Here is a 25,222-nt window from a genome sequence, read left to right as displayed (position 1 = left end):
AATACACATTTTTCTCAAGTGCTCATGGAACATTCTCCAGGATAGATCATATCTTGGGTCACAAATCAAACCTTGGTAAATTTAAGAAAATTGAAATTGTATCAAGTATCTTTTCGGACCACAATGCTATGAGACTAGATATCAATTACAGGAAAAGATCTGTAAAAAATACAAACACATGGAGGCTAAACAATACACTACTTAATAACGAAGTGATCACTGAAGAAATCAAAGAGGAAATCAAAAAATACCTAGAAACAAATGACAATGGAGACACAACGACTCAAAATCTATGGGATGCAGCAAAAGCAGTTCTAAGAGGGAAGTTTATAGCAATACAATCCTACCTTAAGAAACAGGAAACATCTCGAATAAACAACCTAACCTTGCACCTAAAGCAATTAGAGAAAGAAGAACAAAAAAACCCCAAAGTTAGCAGAAGGAAAGAAATCATAAAAATCAGATCAGAAATAAATGAAAAAGAAATGAAGGAAACAATAGCAAAGATCAATAAAACTAAAAGCTGGTTCTTTGAAAGGATTAACAAAATTGATAAACAATTAGCCAGACTCATCAAGAAAAAAAGGGAGAAGACTCAAATCAATAGAATTAGAAGTGAAAAAGGAGAAGTAACAACTGACACTGCAGAAATACAAAAGATCATGAGAGAGTACTACAAGCAACTCTATGCCAATAAAATGGACAACCTGGAAGAAATGGACAAATTCTTAGAAAGGCACAACCTGCCAAGACTGAATCAGGAAGAAATAGAAAATATGAACAGACCAATCACAAACACTGAAATTGAAACTGTGATTAAAAATCTTCCAACTGGGCTTCCCTGGTGGCGCAGTGGTTGAGAGTCCGCCTGCCGATGCAGGGGACACGGGTTCGTGCACCGGTCCGGGAAGATCCCACATGCCGTGGAGTGGCTGGGCCCGTGAGCCATGGCCGCTGAGCCTGCGCGTCTGGAGCCCATGCTGCACAACAGGAGAGGCCACAACAGTGCGAGGCCCGTATGCCACAAAAAAAAAAAAAAAAAAAAAAAAATCTTCCAACAAACAAAAGCCCAGGACCAGATGGCTTCACAAGCGAATTCTATCAAACATTTAGAGAAGAGCTATCACCTATCCTTCTCAAACTCTTCCAAAATATAGCAGAAGGAGGAACACTCCCCAACTCATTCTACGAGGCCACCATCACCCTGATACCAAAATCAGACAAGGATGTCACAAAGAAAGAAAACTACAGGCCAATATCACTGATGAACATAGATGCAAAAATCCTCAACAAAATACTAGCAAACAGAATCCAACAGCACATTAAACAGATCATACACCATGATCAAGTGGGGTTTATTCCAGGAATGCAAGGATTCTTCAGTATACGCAAATCAATCAACGTGATACACCATATTAAGAAACTGACGGAGAAAAACCATATGATCATCTCTATAGATGCAGAGAAAGCTTTTGACAAAATTCAACACCCATTTATGATAAAAACCCTGCAGAAAGTAGGCATAGAGGGAACTTTCCTCAACATAATAAAGGCCATATATGACAAACCCACAGCCAACATCATCCTCAATGGTGAAAAACTGAAAGCACTTCCACTAAGATCAGGAACAAGACAAGGTTGCCCACTCTCACCACTCTTATTCAACATATTTTTGGAAGTTTTAGCCACAGCAATAGGAGAAGAAAAGGAAATAAAAGGAATCCAAATCAGAAAAGAAGAAGTAAAGCTATCACTGTTTGCAGATGACATGATACTGTACATAGAGAATCCCAAGGATGCTACCAGAAAGCTACTAGAGCTAACCAATGAATTTGGTAAAGTAGCAGGATACAAAATTAATGCACAGATATCTCTGGCATTCCTATACACTAAGGATGAAAAATCTGAAAGTGAAATCTAGAAAACACTCCCATTTACCATTGCAACAAAAAGAATAAAATATCTAGGAATAAACCTACCTAAGGAGACAAAAGACCTGCATGCAGAAAATTATAAGACACTGATGAAAGAAATTAAAGATGATACAAATAGATGGAGAGATACACCATGTTCTTGGATTGGAAGAATCAACATTGTGAAAATGACTCTACTACCCAAAGCAATCTACAGATTCAAGGCAATCCCTAACAAACTACCACTGGCATTTTTCACAGAACTAGAACAAAAAATTTCACAATTTGTATGGAAACACAAAAGACCCCGAATAGCCAAAGCAATCTTGAGAACGAAAAACAGAGCTGGAGGAATCAGGCTTCCTGACTTCAGACTATATTACAAAGCTACAGTAATCAAGACAGTATGGTACTGGCACAAAAACAGAAATATAGATCAATGGAACAGGATAGAAAGCCCAGAGATAAACCCACGCACATATGGTCACCTCATCTTTGATAAAGGAGGCAGGAATGTACAGTGGAGAAAGGACAGCCTCTTCAATCATTGGTGCTGGGAAAACTGGACAGCTACATGTAAAAGTATGAGATTAGATCACTCCCTAACACCATACACAAAAATAAACTCAAAATGGATTTAAGACCTAAATGTAAGGCCAGAAACTATCAAACTCTTAGAGGAAAACATAGGCAGGACACTCTATGACATAAATCACAGCAAGGTCCTTTTTGACCCACCTCCTAGAGAAATGGAAATAAAAACAAAAATAAATGGGACCTAATGAAACTTAAAAGCTTTTGCGCAGCAAAGGAAACCATAAACAAGACCAAAAGACAACCCTCAGAATGGGAGAAAATATTTGCAAATGAAGCAACTGACAAAGGATTAATCTCCGAAATTTACAAGCAGCTCATGCAGCTTAATAACAAAAAAACAAACAACCCAATCCAAAAATGGGCAGAAGACCTAAATAGACATTTCTCCAAAGAAGATATACAGACTGCCAACAAACACATGAAAGAATGCTCAAAATCACTAATCATTAGAGAAATGCAAATCAAAACTACAACGAGATATCATCTCACACCAGTCAGAATGGCCATCATCAAAAAATCTAGAAACAATAAATGCTGGAGAGGGTGTGGAGAAAAGGGAACCCTCTTGGTGGGAATGTAAATTGATACAGCCACTGTGGAGAACAGTATGGAGGTTACTTAAAAAACTACAAATAGAACTACCATATGACCCAGCAATCCCACTACTGGGCATATACCCTGAGAAAACCATAATTCAAAAAGAGTCATGTACCAAAATGTTCATTGCAGCTCTATTTACAATAGCCCGGAGATGGAAACAACCTAAGTGTCCATCATCGGATGAATGGATAAAGAAGATGTGGCACATATATACAATGGAATATTACTCAGCCATAAAAAGAAACAAAATTGAGCTATTTGTAATGAGGTGGATACACCTAGAGTCTGTCATACAGAGTGAAGTAAGTCAGAAAGAGAGAGACAAATACCATATGCTAACACATATATATGGAATTTAAGGAAAAGAAATGTCATGAAGAACCTAGGGGTGAAACAGGAATAAAGACACAGACTTACTAGAGAATGGACTTGAGGATATGGGGAGGGGGAAGGGTAAACTGTGGGGAAAAAAAAAAAAAAAGATCCAGCACGCGGCAATAAAGATCCCACGTGACGCAACTAAGACCCAACACTGCCCAATAAATTTTTTTTTTTTTTTTTTAAAGAAAAGGAGCCATTAGGGCTAAAAGATGTATGCTTTTATTTTATTTTTTTTCCCGGTACGCGGGCCTCTCACTGTTGTGGCCTCTCCCGCTGCGGAGCACAGGCTCCGGAGGTGCAGGCTCAGCGGCCATGGTTCACGGGTCCAGCCGCTCCGCAGCATGTGGGATCCTCCCGGACCGGGGCACGAACCCGTGTCCCCTGCATCGGCAGGCGGACTCTCAACCACTGCGCCACCAGGGAAGCCCTGCGTTTTTTAATTAATTAATTATTTTTTGGCTGCATTGGGTCTTTGTTTCTGCAAGCAGGCTTTCTCTAGTTGCAACGAGCGGGTGCTACTCTTCGTTGCAGTGCGCAGCCTTTTCACTGTGGTGCCTTCTCTTGTTGTGGAGCACAGGCTCTAAGTGCTCGGGCTTCAGTAGTTGTGGTGCACGAGCTCAGTAGTTGTGGCTCGCAGGCTCTAGAGTGCAGGCCCCGTAGTTGTGGTGCACGGGCTTAGTTGCTCCGCGGCATGTGGGATCTTCCCGGACCAAGGCTCGAACCCGTGTTCCCTGCATTGGCAGGAGGATTCTTAACCACTGTGCCACTAGGGAAGTCCCAGATGTATGCATTTTTAAACTCTGAATGAGATTCAAATCTGGCAAGATCCAAAGCACATTCACAAATAGCACACCTGACTGTTGAGGACTCACAGCATCGGACGCTTAAGATCTAAATATACAAATTTCTCAGATAAGTTCTGAACAGGAGCTTTAAAATTTCCATTAATGCCAACCAAGAAAAGTAGCTGGCTTGAATTTATTGTGTTGTGTTTTTTTCTCAATTTTTTGAGACATGCAGATATTTAACATTTATAGTTTAAGAAACAAGATAAAGGCTTAAAAGCAAACAACTTAAAAAAAAAAAAGCAAACAACTTGGTTAAATGAATTTCTGAAGACTTAGAAGTGATCATTCTAACGATGTACACCTTAGGAGAATGCATGCCTAAGGATGAGTGAGTAAGGGGAGGAAGGAAGCCAAGTCTAAATAATACGCTACTGACAGGAAATGCAACAAAGTATTTGAAATACAGATGGTCACCACTTACATGTGGCTTCATGCTGTAGTGGGTCCACTCTAAAACATTCAGGTCAATATTTCTTTTGGTCTTACTTTCATCCTGTAAATACTGACTGAAAAAACAACAAAGAAGGAATATACTGATGAATCCCTGTGGAGACTTAGCATTATGACTACAAAGACATCATGATGTTTAATAGACCTGCCATTCTCAAAGCCATCTCTGTTAGATTTTTTTAAATATGATTGTTTTTGGCTTTTTACATTTTATTTTGTGTTTTTTCTGATTACAAAAATTATATATGGTTATATTTTAAAAATTAAAACATAATATGTAAAATGCAAAAGACCCCATAATAACCACTATGGAAATATTTACTATTAATGGTTTGCTGTTTGTTCTTCTAGTTCTCTACTCCACCCCATTTTAAAACACACATTTTATTCTATTAAAAAAGTACTTCATTCTATTACTTGCTTTTTCTCACTTAAAAACAGATATAAAACAAGACATCTGGCCTGGAGTCTTAAAAAGAAAAGGCACTGCCATGGAAAACAAAAAAAAATGTAGGAGGCTATTCTAAACTAAGGGAGACTAAAGAGACATTACTTACATGCATGAACCCTGACTGACTTCCTGGATTAGGAAAAAAAGCTATAAAAGATACCTGACGATATCAGAACATGAATCATATATTATTACACATTAGTGGTTGTCAACTTTCTTAAGTGTGATAATGGCATTGTGGTTATGTAAGAGAATTTCCTCATTCCTAGGTGATATATACTTAAGTATTGAGAGTGATTTAATTTTATCCAAATCTCCAGAGGGTTATCAAATTTAACAAAGGCATCTCAGTTCTCATCCTAACCTACATAAAAGGGAAACCAGTGCTATGCTAGGGCATGCGCTCACAACGGGAGCAGCAATATCACCCCCAGAGAGGTGAAAACTGGTTCTTAGAAGGCAAAAATCTTAGATATTTCAATGGTTTGTAGCCCTCTAAAGCTCAACCCAACAAACAAACAAAGTCTCTTCCTTAATACTCTTTTCTCTTGTCATGGAGAAATTAAATTAAAAAAAATTTGTAGTGGGGAGGTGATAATGAAAAAAATTGAGAAAAGTTGGACTAGGGGCATCAGGAAAGGGAGGGGGCCTCAGATACCCAAAGAAGCTGAACTCTTCATATATTAAAAAAGAGGGGGGGGGGAAGAAAAGTATGAATGTTATAAAAGTATGGTTTTTTGGTATCCTATTATAAGCAACAGACAAAATTTTGCTGTATGATTCCAATGAAAACATTCGTAAGTATGTGATTATATGTACGTGTATGTGCACACGTATGTATGTATGCACATTTTACATACATCTTAAGCAGAAAAGACTAGGAGATAACTGCTTTATAAACAATTTGTATCTTATGATTTTAAAAAATTTCTTCTCTACATTTTTTATTCAAGATAAACACCCATAAATTAAAAGGATCTTTTACACTAAAACAACATCAAAAAAGAAAGAACTGAATTATTGTTAACTTTTCTTCACATCATTCAACAAGAGTTCCTTACTAAAGTATCCTTATTAAAATTATCCAAGTATCCTTACTAAAATTAAAAACTGGAACCTGCAATTGCTTCCAGTGGTCATAAGTGTTTCAAAATAGACTTATTTCACTGATTTGCTTCCTCTCTGTGAAATTCTTCTCATCACTTTACATAGCTAATAGACGGCTATGCTTTAAAGGCAGGTTTCTAGCAATTACTATTAAAACAGTTACCTACAAACCATGTTTTAACTTAAAAATTACCTCCAGGTTCTATGAGATGAACCAAACCATCATGGAAAGCACAGAGACATCAGTGAGTGGGCTTAAGAATTCAGAGAACTAATGTATCAATCCCAGAGAAATCTAATTCAAATCACGGGATTCTCATCGAATATAATTTACATTATGACATATGACAAACTTGTTTTCAGTGATGCTATTAAATAAGATTTCTCAGTTAAGATCAGATTTTGGGGTTATTTTTAGACAAAAAGATGGATTCAGGTCAAGTTGTGAACAACTAGGAAGAGAGCTCTCACTACACATTAGACTACCATCCACCAGAGGATGGAAAGAAAGACCACTTAACAAAGGGCACAGTGAGGCAACACTGAAGTTTTTTAAGCCTTTACTTACAGGAGAATCTCACAGATCCTGTGGCCCTTTTGTCCCATAGAATCCAGATATTTAAGACACTTTTTTCTTAGGTCTATCACCTATAATGGAAAAATGCAACATCCAGAAACAACCATCAAAAAAAATGAGAATTTTATTTCTAAAAAGATAAGCATTTAAAAAAATATATGTACCAACATGAATGGATTTCTAAGACACATTTTTCATAAAACATCACAGATGATATGAGCTCCATGTCTATAAAATTATATTTTTCTATTCCTAGAGAAAGGCATAGAAACTTATTCCTTAAAACATTAGTGGTCCTCTCAGAGTGATGAGACTTTTTTTTTGCCTTTTTCTTTATACCTTTACTACAATAAACCCGTTTTCATCTCGTAAACAAAAGTAATAAAATAACCCACGTGTATTAAAATTCCTATTAAAAATCAAAGCTCCTCCACTACAGACTGTCTTGTAGCTTTCTAAGTTGCTCAACTCAAGAACTAAGAAGGGACTCTGCAGAGTATGCCTTTAACATATACTACAGGACTCTCACTAGACAGAAGAGTCGCCTTCATTACCAGCACACTTCATTTTATTGTGCTTTGCAGACACTGCATTTTTCACAAATTGAAGGTCTGTGGCAACCCTGCATTAAGCAAGTCTATCAGCGTCATTTTTCTAACAGTGTTTGCTCACTTCATGTCTGTGTGTCATATCTTGGTAATTCTTCACAACATTTCAAACTTTTTCATTATTAATATACTTGTTATGGTGATCTGTGATCAGTGACCGTTGATGCTATTGTGAAAAGATTACAGCTCACTGAAGGCTCAGATGATGGTTAGCATAAAAAGTATTTAGCAATAAGTATTTTTTAATTAAGGTATGTAGATTGTTTTTTAGATATAGTGTTATTGCAGACTTAATAGACTACAGTGTAGTGTAAACATAACTTTTATATGCACTGGGAAACCAAGAAATTGATGTCACTCTCTTTATTGCGATATTTGCTTTACAGCGGTGGTTACTATGCCTGCATTTAACAAAACAGTCATTATCCAAACTCCAACAATTAAACCTCTCAACTTACCACCAGGCTCCAATGTACCTTCCGATGAATAGGCACCAGAATAAGTTCCTGTTCAAAGAGATTGACCCCTTTGGTCCATCTTTTCACTGCTTGGTAACCCCCAGACTTTAATTTTGGATAGAAGAAAGTACTGAATGCATAAAGTGCTGGATACCCTTGTTTTTTATTTCTTTCCACCAGGAGATTCATGTAAAAATTAATGACCTGTAATATCAAGAGAGTAAATGTTAGAATATGGCAAGTATATTATCAAAACTAGATTTCTACCTAACTCAATTAGGATGAATTAGAAAATAAGCTGAGGGAAGGGAAGGCACTAAGGAAGGGGATAAAAGGGCTGTCTATGACAGAAGATGGAAAACAAAAAATGATCAGTGCAGGGACTTCCCTGGTGGCGCAGTGGTTAAGAATCCACCTGCCAATGCAGGGGACACGGTTCGATCCCTGGTCCGGGAAGATCCCATAAGCCGCAGAGCAAATAAGCTTGTGTGCCACAACTACTGAGCCTGCATGCCACAACTACTGAAGCCCACGAACCTAGAGCCTGTGCTCCGCAACAAGAGAAGCCACCGCAGTGAGAAGCCAGCACACCGCAACAAAGAGTAGCCCCCGCTCACCGCAACTAGAGAAAGCCCGCACGCAGCAACAAAGACCCAAAGCAGCCAAAAATAAAATAAATAAAATAAATGTATTAAAAAAAAAAGATCAGTGCAAAATGGGAGGGATTAAGAAGGAATGAGACTGTACTTTTGAGGCATGTGAGTAAGAGAGACAAGAGAAAGAACTCAAGGAGAAAGTCTGCAACAATGAAAATGTATATGTAACTATATCACACACAAAATATGCAAAAATATTAACTGGAAGTGCATTTTACTATATATAAATTACACCTCAATTAAAAAAAATTAAATGGAAGGAAATACACCAAAACATTAGTATTTTGTTTACTTTTGAGTTGTGCCACTTTCAAACGATAATGTTTTTCCTTCACTTTTCCTGTATTTTCTAAATTTTCTATAATAAACATATTACATTTATAATGTGAAACAGAAACATGCTAATTTTACAAGAATGTGTTTATATGTCACTAGTCATAGCGGGGAGGAAGGAAGGCAAAGGGAGAAAATGCAGGGGCTGAGCAGCTGGGTAAAGAACCAACTGGGAAATTGGCAAGAACCAAGAGCTACCTTTAGCTAAATACATAAGGATACAAGATGACAATTGGACAAATTTTACAGTTATCACTCAAATGAAATAAAGAAAAAAATCACATAGTGTACATACAGTGATCAATATATTCCTTTATTATTGAAAAAATAAACTGGCTCCTATAAGAATTCATCTAAAATAAAGTATCGCTTGCTTCCTTCCATTTATCACTTGCACCCAGGATTTATAAAAATCTCACTTAAGACTAGTAAGTGGTGGATGAAACAAAGCACAAATGCAGAAGAGGGAAACATTGCTAATTAAAGGCAGCAAACAATCAGAATTAATCATGTTTTTAAGGTTTAAGATGTTTTTGTTTTAGAAAAACTATAGCTGCTTTACCAGCCCCTTTTATTGTGTAGAAACCACTATGGTTACAGACAGAAAATGACTAAGCATAATGATAGTCAAAGGGGGAAAAAAAGACAACTTACTTCATCATTGAGCCAGTGATAGTTCTTCAAGGTCTGGATATCTCCTCGAGTGATTCGTAATTTGAAAGCACTACTTAGGATCTCATCCTGTGGGCCATGGCCTAGAGCATTACTGATTTCCTTTTCCATGTCCTGAATTACAAAGTCCAGAGGTTGCTACTTTAATATGGAACCACTATCAGATACTGAAAGTCTGAGATTGAAAAAAGCTTTTCAGGGCTTCCCTGGTGGTGCAGTGGTTGGGAGTCCGCCTGCCAATTCAGGGGACACGGGTTCGTGCCCCGGTCCAGGAAGATCCCACATGCCACGGAGCAGCTGGGCCCGTGGGCCATGGCCACTGCACCTGCGCGTCCGGGGCCTGTGCTCCGCGACAGGAAGGGCTGCAACAGTGAGAGGCCCACGTACCGCAAAAAAAAAAAAAAGTTTTTCATCTCTGTAATACCTGACCCTTAAGAAAAACAGATCATCAAAGACCTACTAAATTGAAGTAGGAAAGAATTTCAATTTAGGAGCACAAAGCAATCTTACTACTAATGGTTATAAAAAATGCTAGTTCAATTATTAACTTCTGAAAACAATAATTTGATAATAATATTTAAAGTATACTCTCAATTATCCCACTACCATGTGGGATACATGAGCCAAACATGTACCAGATGCTTGAAGCACACCATTAATCCCTGCTTGTGGGGAAAGTATTATCACCATCTTATAGAAGAGGTAAAGCTCAGAGAATTTTGGTTACATGGTCAAAGTCATATAATGATTAAAAGGCAGAGCCAAGATTTGAACACCGGAGTGTCTCACTCCTTAGCCTTTGCTCCTTTCACAATACTATAAAAGCATTTTCATACTTTCCTTATCTACCTCCTGAACTTTTATTTTAAAACATCAAAGTAATAAAATTAGGAATCAAAGAGATCATTCTATCTACTTTTGACATGAAGAGAGTAAGCAGAAACTAGAAAACTAGGCAGCAGTCTAGCAACTGAGACCTTATTGAATAGATGGCATCATTCTAAAGAATTACAAAGAGAAATGCATATTTAAGCTATAAGCCTGAATCTATAAACCAAATAGAAGTTATTTCATCCAAATATTTTCAATACTGCTCCCCCCCACTAAACACAATTTTGTAATTTTATGGATCTCTCTCTCTCCACCTGCATGTCCAACATATAGTAAGTGCTCAATAAATATTCACTGAATAGGACTGACTACCACAACAATGGAGGAGTCAAGATGTGGGCTCACCTTTAAAATGAGAATTTTTAACTACCTTCATTTCCTTGTTTTCTGTAAGTTTTTACTTACAGAAACGTTTCAAATACAGTAATCATTGAAAGGGACATTTTAGTGAACCATAATCGCTTAACAAAAACCTCAATGAAGGGGAGTTTCCTGGCAGTCCAGTGGTTGGGACTTGGTGCTTTCACTGCCTGGGCCTGGGTTCGATCCCTGGTTGGGGAACTGGGATCCCACAGGCCATGCATCTTGGCCAAAAATAAACAAATAAAATTAAATGTTTAAAAAAAAAAAAAGAACTGCAATGAACTCCTTCCTAATGTCAAACCCATACAGTGTAACTCAAAATATTTTAAGTTTAGAAAAAGAATCTACAAAGAACCCATTATATTCCAAGATATGTGACAATCCTGTCTACTCACATTTGCTGAAATTAATCTAATTCCTTAGGCCACTTTCACAGATCACTAATGATCAGTGTAGCCAGTGACTGACCAGCCCTTGGGCATGATTTCCTTCATACATACATTCCCTAGCCTGGAGAAACTCTTCAAAACAAAACATTCACTCAAGTCTTAAATAACTGAGGTTATTTAAAAACATGCCCCTTATTCTGATCAACACAAGAAACAAGAAACAATACCTCTGTAAGTTCAAGAAGATCATCTGTCCTTTTATCCCTCTCTTTGCTTGAGCAATTTTTTTCTTTTGTCTCAAGTATTGACATCTTCCTCCTGAGTAAGCCATTGCTTCCACTGCCCAGGCGCAGTCGGGCTGACACTTCTTCAGATAAGTCAGGTTCCAGCTGGAGTCCCCTCCTCTGATCAAAAAAGTTCCCATATTCTACTGACATGTTTGATACTTGCACGTATAAACATACGTAACACATGAAATATAAAACAGCACCATTATCTTGAAAGAAAAGAGAATTAGTAAATCCCCAAATGAGTAAAGTAGATTAAGTATATCTGCCTGTCCCTGGAAGAAGGAACAAAAATGGTTCAAGACCTAAGGCTCACAACAGGACACCTCAGTTATAAACCATGAAGCAGAACATTTGTTTTCCCTGGAGGTAGCAAGAAAAGTATTTTCAGTTTTCTTATTTCAATTAAAAATAATATAGTTAAAAGACATTTTGAAAAGCTTTAAAAAAGCAAAAAATATGACCCATAATCCCACCACTCAAAATAAACCACTTCTATCCTTATACCAAGTAAACTTGTTCTACTTCATCCTTTTAAAAAAGTAATTATATATTATAGAAAAATGCACAAAACATTAATGTGCCACTTAATTTTTGTAATATTAACACCTATGTAACCACCATTCAGGTCAATAAACAGAATTTTGCCAGCATCCCAGAAACTCTGATAAGAATCTTTCCTTATCATGACTCTACATAACTGTTAATACTGAACTTAAGTCATCTGGTAGGCAAATTTATCTAAAATTAGGAAATTTATTTAGAAATAGAGCATTGGGGGCTTCCCTGGTGGAGCAGTGGTTGAGAGTCCGCCTGCCGATGCAGGGGACATGGGTTCGTGCCCCGGTCCGGGAAGATCCCACATGCCGTGGAGCAGCTGGGCCCATGAGCCATGGCTGCTGAGCCTGCGTGTCCGGAGCCTGTGCTCCGCAATGGGAGAGGCCACAACAATAAGAGGCCCGCGTACCAAAAAAAAAAAAAGAAATAGAGCATTGGACTAGAGCTACACTCTCAACACACGTAGCCAGTGCTCTTTACTCTAGCTAACTGCCAGGTATACTGGTCCTAGGAAACCAGTAGCTGCTGGCCCTTCCACATGGTCCCAGATCGCGATGCCTTCAGGTTCAGCAAGGATAGAAGCAGGATGTAGTCTTTAGCCAGGTAACAAATACATTAGAGAAGGGAACAATCTAAGACTTAGGACTTAAGATCATGACTTAAGACTATGACTTAGCCTTAAGACTAGTTCTTATGAAGATATCACATGGGAAAAGAGAATCTTGATCAGACTGATACTTAACACAAAGCAGTTCCCTAAACTTTGGTATTTCTATTACCTAAAATATGAAATAATCTAAAACTTCAAGTTTGCATTTAGTTTAGGAATATAATTCTTTTGGATGTGGAGTGCTTAGTAAACACTTTGCCACTATTACTTAAAATGTTGGTATTGCTATGGAGATCATTGGGACACTTCTTATTCTGATACTTATATAGAAAAAGTAAAATCCAATTAAGCAGAAGATTGGTAATATTTTCAAATAAATATGAAATCTTGAATCTGAAAAGTGCCGAACAACCATTTTCCCTAAAGATGTATGGTTTTAAAAAATTCTCCAAAAGAAGCCAGGCAACACAGATAAGGGTTGGGATGGAGGCAAGTTAGTCTCTCTTACAAAGGTCGCGACAGCACAGAGATAAAAATCTTGCAACTCAGAAGAAAGCCAAAGGTGTGTATCCTCAATGCCTGCTGCTTCTTCAAAGAAAACAACGGAATTAGAAATCAAAGTAACGTATATCGTATCTTATTTTTCATGGGCCCAAAATTTTAACATAAGTCAGGTGAAAGAGTAAAAGACATAAAATTTAACTAGGGTTTCTACTTACACCTTCATTTTCTAGTCTGATTCCAAGTGTCTTCTCTGTATCAGAAAGTTTCCCCTTTGAACACCTGAGGAAAAAAAGTGAGAGATTACAGACTGGATGACTGTAATCTGATACATATTAAACTAGTTTCAGAAAGAAGATTTAATAATTGTAAACAAATATTGCCTTGAGTTTATATAGTCCTCTAAACCAAAGGTTAGCAAAATTTTTCTAAAAAGGATCAGATAGTAAATATCTTAGCTTTGCAGGTCTTATGGTTTTTGTCACATCTTCTCAACTTGCATTGTAGTTTAAAAGTGGCCAAAAGTAGTATGTAAATGAATGAGTATGACTGTGTCCAATAAAACTTTACTTACAAAAACAGGCAGGTGGACCAGATTTGGTCCATGGGCCATAGTTTACCAAACTCTACTATAAATGAACCAACATCCAAAATCCTAAGGCACACAGAACTGCCTTCACTGTTCATATACTAGAGATGCTGACCACCAGAGATGCCCACTACACCCACGCTCTTATCTAAGCAGTACCTATGCCTCCCAACCTCTAATGCCTAGGGGAGAAGGGCACCCTCCCAAGCTAGGGTGGACATCTGACACAAGAGCTACCTATGTACCCACATATGCTGACCAGCTACCAGAGCTGAGAAGAGTTCACAATTCCTCAGACATGGTTACTCATAAATATAGTTTATAAAGTAAGAAAATAATATGTCAATAGATGGAGAGATATACCATGTTCTTGGATTGGAATAATCAACATTGTGAAAATGACTCTACTACCCAAAGCAATCTACAGATTCAAGGCAATCCCTATCAAACTACCACTGGCATTTTTCACAGAACTAGAACAAAAAATTTCACAATTTGTATGGAAACACAAAAGACCCCGAATAGCCAAAGCAATCCTGAGTACGAAAAATGGAGCTGGAGGAATCAGGCTCCCTGACTTCAGACTATACTACAAAGCTACAGTAATCAAGACAGTATGGTACTGGCACAAAAACAGAAAGATCAATGGAACAGGATAGAAAGCCCAGAGATAAACCCACGCACATATGGTCACCTCATCTTTGATAAAGGAGGCAGGAATGTACGGTGGAGAAAGGACAGCCTCTTCAATAAGTGGTGCTGGGGAAACTGGACAGGTACATATAAAAGTATGAGATTAGATCACTCCCTAACACCGTACACAAAAATAAGCTCAAAATGGATTAAAGACCTAAATGTAAGGCCAGACACTATCAAACTCTTAGAGGAAAACATAGGCAGAACACTCTATGACATAAATCACAGCAAGATCCTTTTTGACCCACCTCCTAGAGAAATAGAAATAAAAACAAAAATGAACAAATGGGACCTAATGAAACTTAAAAGCTTTTGCACAGCAAAGGAAACCATAAACAAGACCAAAAGACAACCCTCAGAATGGGAGAAAATATTTGCAAATGAAGCAACTGACAAAGGATTTATTTCCAAAATTTACAAGCAGCTCATGCAGCTCAATAACAAAAAAACAAACAACCCAATCCAAAAATGGGCAGAAGACCTAAATAGACATTTCTCCAAAGAAGATATACAGACTGCCAACAAACACATGAAAGAATGCTCAACATCATTAATCATTAGAGAAATGCAAATCAAAACTACAATGAGATATCATCTCACACCAATCAGAATGGCCATCATCAAAAAATCTAGAAACAATGCTGGAGAGGGTGTGGAGAAAAGGGAACACTCTTGCACTGCTGGTGGGAATGTGAATTGGTACAGCCACTGTGGAGAACAGTATGGAGGTTCCTTAAAAAACTACAAATAGAACTACCATATGACCCAGCAAACCCACTACTGGGCATATACCGAGAAAACCAAAATTCAAAAAGAGTCATGTACCAAAATGTTCATTGCAGCTCTATTTACAATAGCCCGGAGGTGGAAACAACCTAAGTGTCCATCATCAGATGAATGGATAAAGATGTGGCACATATATACAATGGAATATTACTCAGCCATAAAAAGAAACGAAATTGAGCTATTTGTAATGAGGTGGATAGACCTAGAGTCTGTCATACAGAGTGAAGTAAGTCAGAAAGAGAGAGACAAATACCGTATGCTAACACATATATATGTAATTTAAGAAAAAAGAAATGTCATGAAGAACCTAGGGGTAAGACAGGAATAAAGACACAGACCTACTAGAGAACGGACTTGAGGATATGGGGAGGGGGAAGGGTGAGCTGTGACAAAGCGAGAGAGAGGCATGGACATATATACACTACCAAATGTAAGGTAGATAGCTAGTGGGAAGCAGCCGCATAGCACACGGAGATCAGCTCGGTGCTTTGTGACCACCTGGAGGGGTGGGATAGGGAGGGTGGGAGGGAGGGAGATGCAAGAGGGAAGAGATATGGGAACATATGTATATGTATAACTGATTCACTTTGTTATAAAGCAGAAACTAACACACCATAGTAAAGCAATTATACCCCAATAAAGATGTTAAAAAAAAGAAAGAAAATAATATGTCAAAGAAAACTTAGAATAAACTGAACCATGTACCTCTTTTCACTTCTCACTGAACATAGAGGTCCCCTTGTTTCAACAACTCTATCTGTGAGGATGATAAAAAAAAAGAAAAAAAAGCATTTCCTTTATTAATCAATCATATAGCTGGAATTTCAATTTACGGTTTCCAAAGTATCAAGATATTAATTTACACTGAAATGCTAAAATGGGTTCCAAAGACATTAGCCTCCATACAAATTAATTTGCTTAAAAACGCATAAATCTCTTTCTCCTTTAAGTATTATCTTTAGTGTAAACTGACTAATATCTGCTCATCTGGTAAGCTATCATTTAGTGTCATTTAGTGAACAGCAAGTGGAGAAATACAAGGAAATTAATATAAGGAATACAAAGAAATTAATTTTAGGCTCACAAAATATACACTACGATATAGAAGCTAGGAATAATAATCAAGAGGTATTTTATAAATTGGCTTTATTTTGAAATAGCATTTTTAATAAACTACTGGTACTGGTAGTATCCCATCAATGCCCTGGGGTCTGATAATGTTTTAAAGTTTGGTACACCATCTTTTACTAGCATGTCATTTTTCAATTTTATATGCACTTGAACTAAGTTCAATATATTAAGACTATTAAGATAGAGCTAAATCTGGGAACTCACATTGTTTTGGAACAAACTGAGTTGTTTTGACTCCATGACTTTGCTCTTGCCCCCAGCCTTTGGTCTTTAATGTGTCCATCTGACTTCTTTGAGAACTTAGAAACACAAAAAGTGAAGAAGATCAGATACAAAAGGAAAATCTATTATAAGTATTCATTATCTCTTTCTGGTAAGCTTCTCCAAACAGGAGTTATTGATAACCCAGAAACGTCAAATTACAAGAGAAAGGGTGCAACATAGCATCATCTGGGACTAGGATAAAAGGAGTCTAATCCTGATTCTAATATTCCAGCCAAGTTACCTAACCTCCAGTTTCTCCATTATAAAAGTGGATGTTCTCGATCCCCAGCACCACCTTGACTGAAAAAATCTCAGCATGATAACACCCAAGTTAAAAGATGAAAAATTTTAAACGATATACTGAAATGGATCCCAAAACAACACATTAAAAGAACATAAGAAGAAAAAGAACAACAACCAAAAAAACATAATAAGCAAAATAGTTTGAGGATTTTGCTGACATGACAAAACCAATAGTTCATGAAGTATACTGCTGCTTCCAACAGTGGCTAGTCAAAATGGAAAAAAATATGAACATTCTGATTGACTAAACTGAATTTCTTTTTAAATAAATTTCTTTATCTATTTTTTGGCTGTGTTTGGTTTTCGTTGCTGGGCGTGGGCTTTCTCTAGTTGCAGTGAGCAGGGGCTACTCTTCAATGCAGTGCACGGGCTTCTCATTGCGGTGGCTTCTCTTGTTGCGGAGCACAGGCTCTAGGCACGCGGGCTTCAGTAGTTGTGGCACAAGGGCTCAGTAGTTGTGGCTCACGGACTCTAGAGCACAGGCTCAGTAGTTGTGGTGCACGGGCTTAGTTGCTCCACGGCATGTGGGATCTTCCCGGACCAGGGCTTGAACCCATGTTCCCTGCATTGGCAGGCAGATTCTTAACCACTACGCCACCAGAGAAGTCCCTGAATTTCTTTTTAAAGTTCACAACCAAAGTGAAAATTCCCAAAGTTAAAATTCTTGTTATTTCTGCATTCAACAAGCTAGATAGTCTCGTGACTTCTTCACCTTCAACTTACTGTTACATAATTTCTGGGACTCCCCTCTGTGTATTCTCACACCGCTTGTTAGAATTATCAAGTAGACCTCAAACCTGAGCTCACATATTTTTTGTCCCCTTGTTTACAGGGAAATAAAAGCCCAGACATCAATTCCTTCTGCCATTCTCATCTGTTTGGTCAACTCAGCACAGTTAATTAACAAGCAGTCTTGTAAGGAAAACTTCTTATGACCTGGGATGAGTTTAATCTTGTCTCTAGAGTGGAAGATTTCCGACTGTGCTAAGATGCATCCACTAGGATGCCTCAGAGACTATGTGTACGTGGCAGGGGTGGGGGTGGGGGCTGGGTGGGAGGAGATGAAGGGAGGGAAGAGCGGGGGAGATGAGGGGGAAAAAGAGAGGAAGACAGAGGTCATGAGAAACTTGTGTTGGGAAGGTTGAAAAAACTCTCTGCTCCCTGGGAACCTGACTTCAACCAGTGAATCCACTTTTCTGTGTCAGAGTTTTATGTAAGAGTTCACTTGAACAAAAGCTAACAGAAAATTCTATTTTGTAAAACCACTGTTCTATATAATCCATCAGTACAGACAAATTACAGGGCTCACTCTCTCAATATTAATCTCTTTTTTCAACAAAGCCCTTCCCACCAATCCCTTCTCCAAAAATAAGGAAAAAGATGTCTGGCAAAGCATTGATCTTGGTAACGCATCTTTACCTATGATGAGTTGAAGTAACAGGAGAAACAGTGTTTCCATGACCACCTTCTTTAAGTCGCTCCAATAACCTTCGGTATTTCTCTCTCTCCTCTTTTTGAACACCCTAAATAAAAGAAAGCATTTAGATAACTACCAGCACATCAAACCTATAATTAAATCATAAACAAAGACTAAGAGGTCAAATGCAGCTCATAGATGTGTTTCATTCGCCAGCACAGTGTTTTTGTATTTTAGTGTTCTTTTAATTCCTTTAATTACCAACTTTATAAATTAAAAAGAAAAATCCAGTAACATCTGGTCTCTTTTGAAACACTGTATCAACAATCTGGAGCTATGTAAGACTATTTATTCCCTTTGGTCACCTATTCACTCCAGCCCATTTCACTCATTTACATTATCTGCTAGACCTTGATAGCATCTGAGTTTTTGACAGTGAAACTGGGTAAACCACAAAAAACTCAGCAGAAATAATCCACTTGCATATTCAGAACATTCAGCTTCCGAAACAGAACTGGTCTTACCAAAGTCACTAACGACCCTCTATGGCCAGATCCAATGGACACTTTTTCAGCTCTTCTGTCAATTGACCTCTCTCTCCAGCATCTCACCCTGCTAACCTCGCCTTGCCTTCCTGGACAATACACTTTCCTGATTTCTTTTTTTTTTTTTTAATATTTATTTATTTTCTTTATTTTTTTAGCTGTGTCGGATCTTAGTTGTGGCACGCGAGATCTTTGATGAGGCACATGGGATCTTTTGTTGCGGCACGCAAGCTTCTCTCTAGCCCTGGCGTGTGGGCTCCAGGGCGCATGGACTCTGTAGTTTGTAGCACACAGGTGCTCCCATTGAGGCGCAAAAGCTCAGTAGTTGTGGTGCATGGGTTTAGTTGCCCCGCAGGATGTGGGTTCTTAGTTCCCCAACCAGGGATCGAACCTGCATCCCCTGCATTGGAAGGCGGATTCTTTACTACTGGACCACCAGAGAAGCCCCTCTCCTAACTTCTTCTTATCTTCTCAGTCTCCACTGAAGATTATTTCTTCTGCCTCCCTGTAAATGTCGATGGTTCTGCCCATTATCTTTTCTCACAGTACATACTCTCCCTGAATAATCTCTTCAGCTCCCTTGATTTATCTAACACCAATATGCAGAAGATTCAGCAATGTGTCCCTAAGCTTGCCTTCTTCTCAAAACTCCCATATATCCAAAAGTCTACGGGAGAGGTCTTCTTGCGTGTTTCACAGGCACTTTAAACAATGTACATAACTGAAGTCATCACCTTCCCCTAAACACATAGGGTATCCTGGTCAGTGACACATATTTATCCAAGATTGAAATCTGGGACTCAGGCTCTTCCATCTAACCTTATATCACACTTAACCAGTAAGTATGTCCTTGCTAATACTACCTTCTAATGTTTCTAGAATATGGCCTGTGTATACCCCATACATATCTGCTCAGTCCCATTCCTTATTTCTTATCTAGGAGGTACTGAAGCCTACTTTAATACCTCTGCTTAAAATCCCCTCCAGGGCTGCAGTCCATTCCTTTCTCTGCCTACTTGCTTGCTGATTACAACAATTAATGTATAAGCTCCTAGAGAACAGGGACCATATTTTATTCAATTCTGAATTGCTGAAAACTGGCAGAGCACCTGGGACCCAAATAAACATTTCTTTGATGAACTAAGCCAAGTGGCTCAGAAAACCATCTAGCAAATTGCAATAGGTGATGGTCCGGGGGAAATGCCAGAGACAGGAATAGTTCTAAATTCTCCTGGAATAAGTGAAGACTTCAAGAGGGAAGGGAAGATTGTTGATGAAGACATCATGCTAGGTGCCCTAAAAATGGAAGGAAAAAGCAGACATGTACACCATTTACTTCCCTTACTTAGTCACAGTTATTACAGCTTATACAAGAAACAAGTTAGAATAATTCAGGCACCCAAAGAGAAAGAATCTATAATTGTACCTTTTCCTAGTATGATTCCTTTTTCTTTCCTTTACCTGAAAATTGACTACATATATACAGAAGAATACATATAAGCATTGGAGTCAAATAGGGGCCAGATATAGAAGGGAGACTGGGAAATTTACAGTCCCTGTACACCCATTTATACCTTTTGTATTTTGTACCACAGAACATATACTATTTATCCCCACCCCACCCAAATTCCTAAAATTGCTTTTAAAAGAGATCAGGCTAAAAGGGCTTACCTCCTCCACAGTACAGCGGGGACGCCTCAGACCCTTGCCACCCTCTTCAGAAATCATCTCTGTTACAACCTGTTCCTGAGGCTTCCACGTTAAGGAACTCTCCAGATTGCCTTTGCTATGGCGACGGCCACCTGGTCTTCTATTATAGGCTTCTGAGCTCAAAGTAAAACTGAGAGGAAAAAAAAAAGAAAAAGTTATTCCCAAACGGCTTAAATTGCTGGAATTTAAGCTCCAGACAATCCTGTGATTAAGCTGTCTCAGGTTAAGCTTGCTCCTGGCAAACCAGACAACCACCATTCACAAAAATTAGATCTCTAGAGCAGAGGGCACCCCAGAATTCTGCTATGCAATGTCTATTCCCAGTCACCAGGGCTTCCACATGAAAGCCTTTGCCTTTTTCCTCATGCCCAATTTTCCAACTCCAACCCTGGCTTAGCTCGCTATTACACAACATACCCTCCTCTGGTACTACACTTTTCCTTTAGTCATTTGGCACCACTGAAATTAACTATTGGTGTGATTGATTAATTATTGGTGCCACTGTGGGACTGCATCCCACACTAAACTTTAAAGTCCATGAAAACAGAGATTTCATCCTTCCACCACCGTATCCTGGTACATGATCTAAGCCAAAAGGCACTCAATCAGTATCTGCTGAATACTAAATTAATGAATACTAAATTAATAAATGCTAAAGAATGCGAAGCCATGAAGCCCTCACCTAGTCACTGGTGCTGGTTGATAGAGCCTGCCTCTCTTGCCATTACCGATAATGGAACAAACTGACATCATACCTCTCTTGATGTGAGGTTTAAGAAAGGACACATCACATATGCAGTATTTTTACCAAAAAATTTGCATAATCTAAAATAAATCATGAGTAAACATCAGACAAAATTAAGGGATTCTACAAAAGCAATGCTTTGTACTCTTTAAAAATATTCATGCTATTACAGACAAAGAGAGGCTGAGGCGTTGTTCCAGATTAAAGGATATCAAAGAGACATGAAAATTAAATGTAATACATGATCCTGCCCTGAATTGTGGGCCAGAAAAAAAGAATCTCTATAATAGAGAAATTTAAATAAGATTATATAATAGTACTATATCAATGTTAAATTTTCTGATTTTGGTAATCTGTGATTATGTAAGTGAATGTCCTCATTCTGAGAAATAAACACACTCAAGTACTTATGATTAAAGGGGCATGAGTCTAAGACTTACTCTCAAATGATTCAGAAAAAAATATTATGTACATATAACAGAGAATGATAAAGCAAACTGGAAAAATGATAACAACTGGTGAATCTAGGTCAAATGTATTCACCTACAGAGTTTCAAAATACTGTACATGAAGCAAAAACTGACATAACTGGATGAGAGAAATAGTCAAGTCCACAATTACAGTAGGAAACATCAACACTCTATACTCATCAATCAATAAAAAAGTAGACAGAAAATCAATAAGATCTGTAAAACATTATCAGCAAACTATTAATAAGATATTTACAGAACACTCCACCCAACAATAGCAGAATACACATTCTTTTCAACGAACATGGAATATCCAGACTGAATATATTCTAGGACATAAACAAATGTTAACAAATTTAAAAGGACTGAAATCGTACTAAGTATATTCTCTGACCATAATGAAATTAAACTAGAAATCAGTAACAGAAAGATATCTGGAAACCCCCAAGTATCTGGAAATTAAACAATATAATTCTACCCTTCTAAATAATCACAGGTTAAAGAGGAGTATGAATGAAGAGTAAAATGAAGAGTATAAGCCTGATTGTAGAATTAACCTTAGTTTCAGCTTAACCAGTTTTCTCATAATTACATTCAGATTATTGATCTTTTCAGAAATACTACATTAGGTGATGATGTCCTGTTCAGTGCAATGTATCTGGAGGCCAGGATGTGAGTTTGCCCACTCTGGGTGATTTAAACTTTGATCCTTTGGTTAAGGTGGCGTCAGGCAGGTTTCTCCACTCTGAAGTTACTATTTTTCCCTTTATAATTAGTAAGTCATTTGTGGGGAAAAATTCTGAGTTTATGTAAATATTCCATACTTCATCAAACTTTTACTTACTAGTTTTAGCTCAATTGACAATTCCTGTATATATCAGTTATTACTGAGACAGTTAAAAGATGGTGATTTTCTAATTCCATCATTCCTTCTACACTTACTAGCTGGCATTTTACTATAAAGACCTTTTCCTCCCACACTATGTATTTATTTATTAACATGTGTATTCTTGTCTTTATTCATCTGATGCTTAAATTGTCCCCAACTGGCCAGTGAAAGCCCCTTCAAGTTTCCTCCTGTGTCATGTTGATAATGTCCCCAGGTTTTTAGGGCTCCTTTAATTGCTGGCACAGGACGTTCCACAATCATTTTTTACTTTATCTCTCCTAATCCTACAATCAGCCATTTAGCCACCTCCAGGGAGCCTTACTTTTTATAGTTAGTGTCTCATTTTCAAACATGAGTGGACAGCCAAGGATTACAAGGTATTTGAATAAGAACTCATAAGAAAGATAAAACCAAAATAAACCAAAGGGGGAAGAGTAACTCAAAGGAAGCAGACAAAGCAAGGAGGAGAAGAAATTTTAAAATAATTAACAGCTTTAGAGAGATAAGAAAAGATATTGTATCTCTATAATAAGAATTCGATGGTTGGAGAAAGAAAAAGCCATGGGGAATAGGAAGTGGGAGGATGCTTACAACTTAAAAACTATGAAGCCAAAAAAACCCACAAAAGTATACATATATGTTTATCTCAGTGGTAGAAGAATTTTTTAAAAAAAGGGTAAGGACAAAAACAAAAGAGAATATATACAAAAATTAAATTAGATCAATCCATAGGGTCCAATATCCAAGCAACAGAAGTTCCAGAAAGTGGGAACACAGAGAGAAGAAAATTACTAATAAAATAATAACAGTTCATTGTATACATGATTTCTGCACTGTTCTGAATGCATATTATACTTCAAAAAAAAGTTTAGAAGTGAGTGACAATTCTTTTTTAAAAGGTTTTAAAGGGCATTCCCTGGCAGTCCAGTGCTTTCACTGTCGAGGGCCTGGGTTCAACCCCTGGTCGGGGAACTAAGATCCCGCAAGCCACATGGTAAGGCCAAAAAAATAAAAATTAAAAATAATTTTAAAAATTAAAGGTTTTCAAAATCAGATTATATAGGCATATGATATATAGGCATATGATAGAAAAAGTAACACACACTTGAGTACGTCTCTCACCAGCTGTATGATATTTGGCAAGTTACTAACCTCAGAGTAGTTACTTAACAAGATTACATAATAGAATAAAAGTAAGAATGCCTAGCAAGAGTGAGGACCTAAAAATTACTAAGTTTCCATTTACAGAAAGGCAGAACTTAACACTTACCCAAAGGAAGGCAGGACTCTGCGTGGCTGATCTCGAGTTACTGTCACTCTGATCTTTGGATAGTCACTTATTCCATTAGGAGATTTATTACCTATTTTTGAAAACCATTTGTAATTGTAAAAGAAAAACAAAAAACACACACAAAAAAACCTGTGAACAGTCTGCATTAGAAAAGAAAATCTGGACTTCCCTGGTGGCACAGTGGTTAAGAATCCATCTGCCAATGGAGGGGACACAGGTTGGAGCCCTGGTCCGGGAAGATCCCACATGCTGTGGAGCAGCTAAGCCCGTGTGCCACAACTACAGAGCCTACGCTCTAGAGCCCGTGAGCCACAACTACTGAGGCCTCATGCCACAACTACTGAAGCCCACGCACCTAGAGCCCATGCTCTGCAACAAGAACAGCCACCAAAATGAGAAGCCCACACAGCACAACAAAGAATAGCCCCCACTCTCCGCAACTAGAGAAAGCCTGCTTGCAGCAACAAAGACCCAACGCAGCCACAAATAAATTAAATTAAAAAAAAAGAAAATCTGTGAGCAGTCTATACTGTAGAACTAAATATCTTATTTTTTCAAATTCTATTACTTTCTAGCACACATTTTGTAAAAGTTAAAGGAAAAGCTTAGTCTGTCTTTGCTCTCAGGTAAGTAGTAACAATTCACAGGAAAGCTTTACTAGTTTTGCTTGCTGGGGCCAACAAAAGGCATGAAGAACTCAATGATTATAAACTCTGTAATCTAATCAAATTGAGTAAATTTTTCAAACTGTTTCTTCTTCTCAAGAAAACAGAAGTATTTTTAAATGAAAATCTGCTTTGTTACTACATTTCCCTGGAAGCTTCTAATACCTACCTGTGAGATGGTTACTATACCTCAAAAAAGGGTAACAAAATTTTCGTCAGCCACATTATCTGCTGGAGCTACTACAGGGGTTTGGAGTCCCTGAGGACTCCAAAATGCAAAGAGGTCTAAAGCTCAAAGTTTTTTCTTAAGTCAGTAGCAGCAAAACATGAACTGACCTGCATTCATTTGTTTGTAAAACCTGACTTGAATCAATGTTCAATCCTGTTGGGGTTTTTTAAATAATATTCAATAAACAACTAAAAAATGTGGAATTCCCAAACGTATCTCCAAGCATTTCCGATTTGAGATTG

General features: G+C 37.8%; 1 protein-coding gene across 2 annotated transcripts in view; it reads right to left on the bottom strand.

The window, feature by feature from the left end:
* The window catches only part of SENP2 (SUMO specific peptidase 2), a 40,552-nt gene that overhangs the window by 7,966 nt on the left and 7,364 nt on the right, over positions 1–25,222 (bottom strand). For both annotated transcript variants that reach the window (XM_082654669.1, XM_082654670.1), the window contains 11 exons: positions 24,066–24,156; positions 20,653–20,821; positions 18,439–18,542; positions 16,657–16,751; positions 16,027–16,078; positions 13,469–13,532; positions 11,522–11,698; positions 9,634–9,765; positions 7,991–8,194; positions 6,916–6,995; positions 4,761–4,845 (listed from right to left, as the gene is read on the bottom strand). In XM_082654669.1, the coding sequence (XP_082510795.1) occupies positions 4,761–4,845; positions 6,916–6,995; positions 7,991–8,194; positions 9,634–9,765; positions 11,522–11,698; positions 13,469–13,532; positions 16,027–16,078; positions 16,657–16,751; positions 18,439–18,542; positions 20,653–20,821; positions 24,066–24,156 (1,253 nt within the window). The remainder of the gene's footprint in view (positions 1–4,760; positions 4,846–6,915; positions 6,996–7,990; positions 8,195–9,633; positions 9,766–11,521; positions 11,699–13,468; positions 13,533–16,026; positions 16,079–16,656; positions 16,752–18,438; positions 18,543–20,652; positions 20,822–24,065; positions 24,157–25,222) is intronic.

The sequence above is a fragment of the Grampus griseus genome, assembly GCF_964374135.1.
Source record: "Grampus griseus genome assembly, chromosome: 5".
Lineage (NCBI taxonomy): Eukaryota > Metazoa > Chordata > Mammalia > Artiodactyla > Delphinidae > Grampus > Grampus griseus.
Note: the sequence above shows the minus strand (reverse complement) of the source record. Positions and strands in the feature narration are given on the sequence as shown.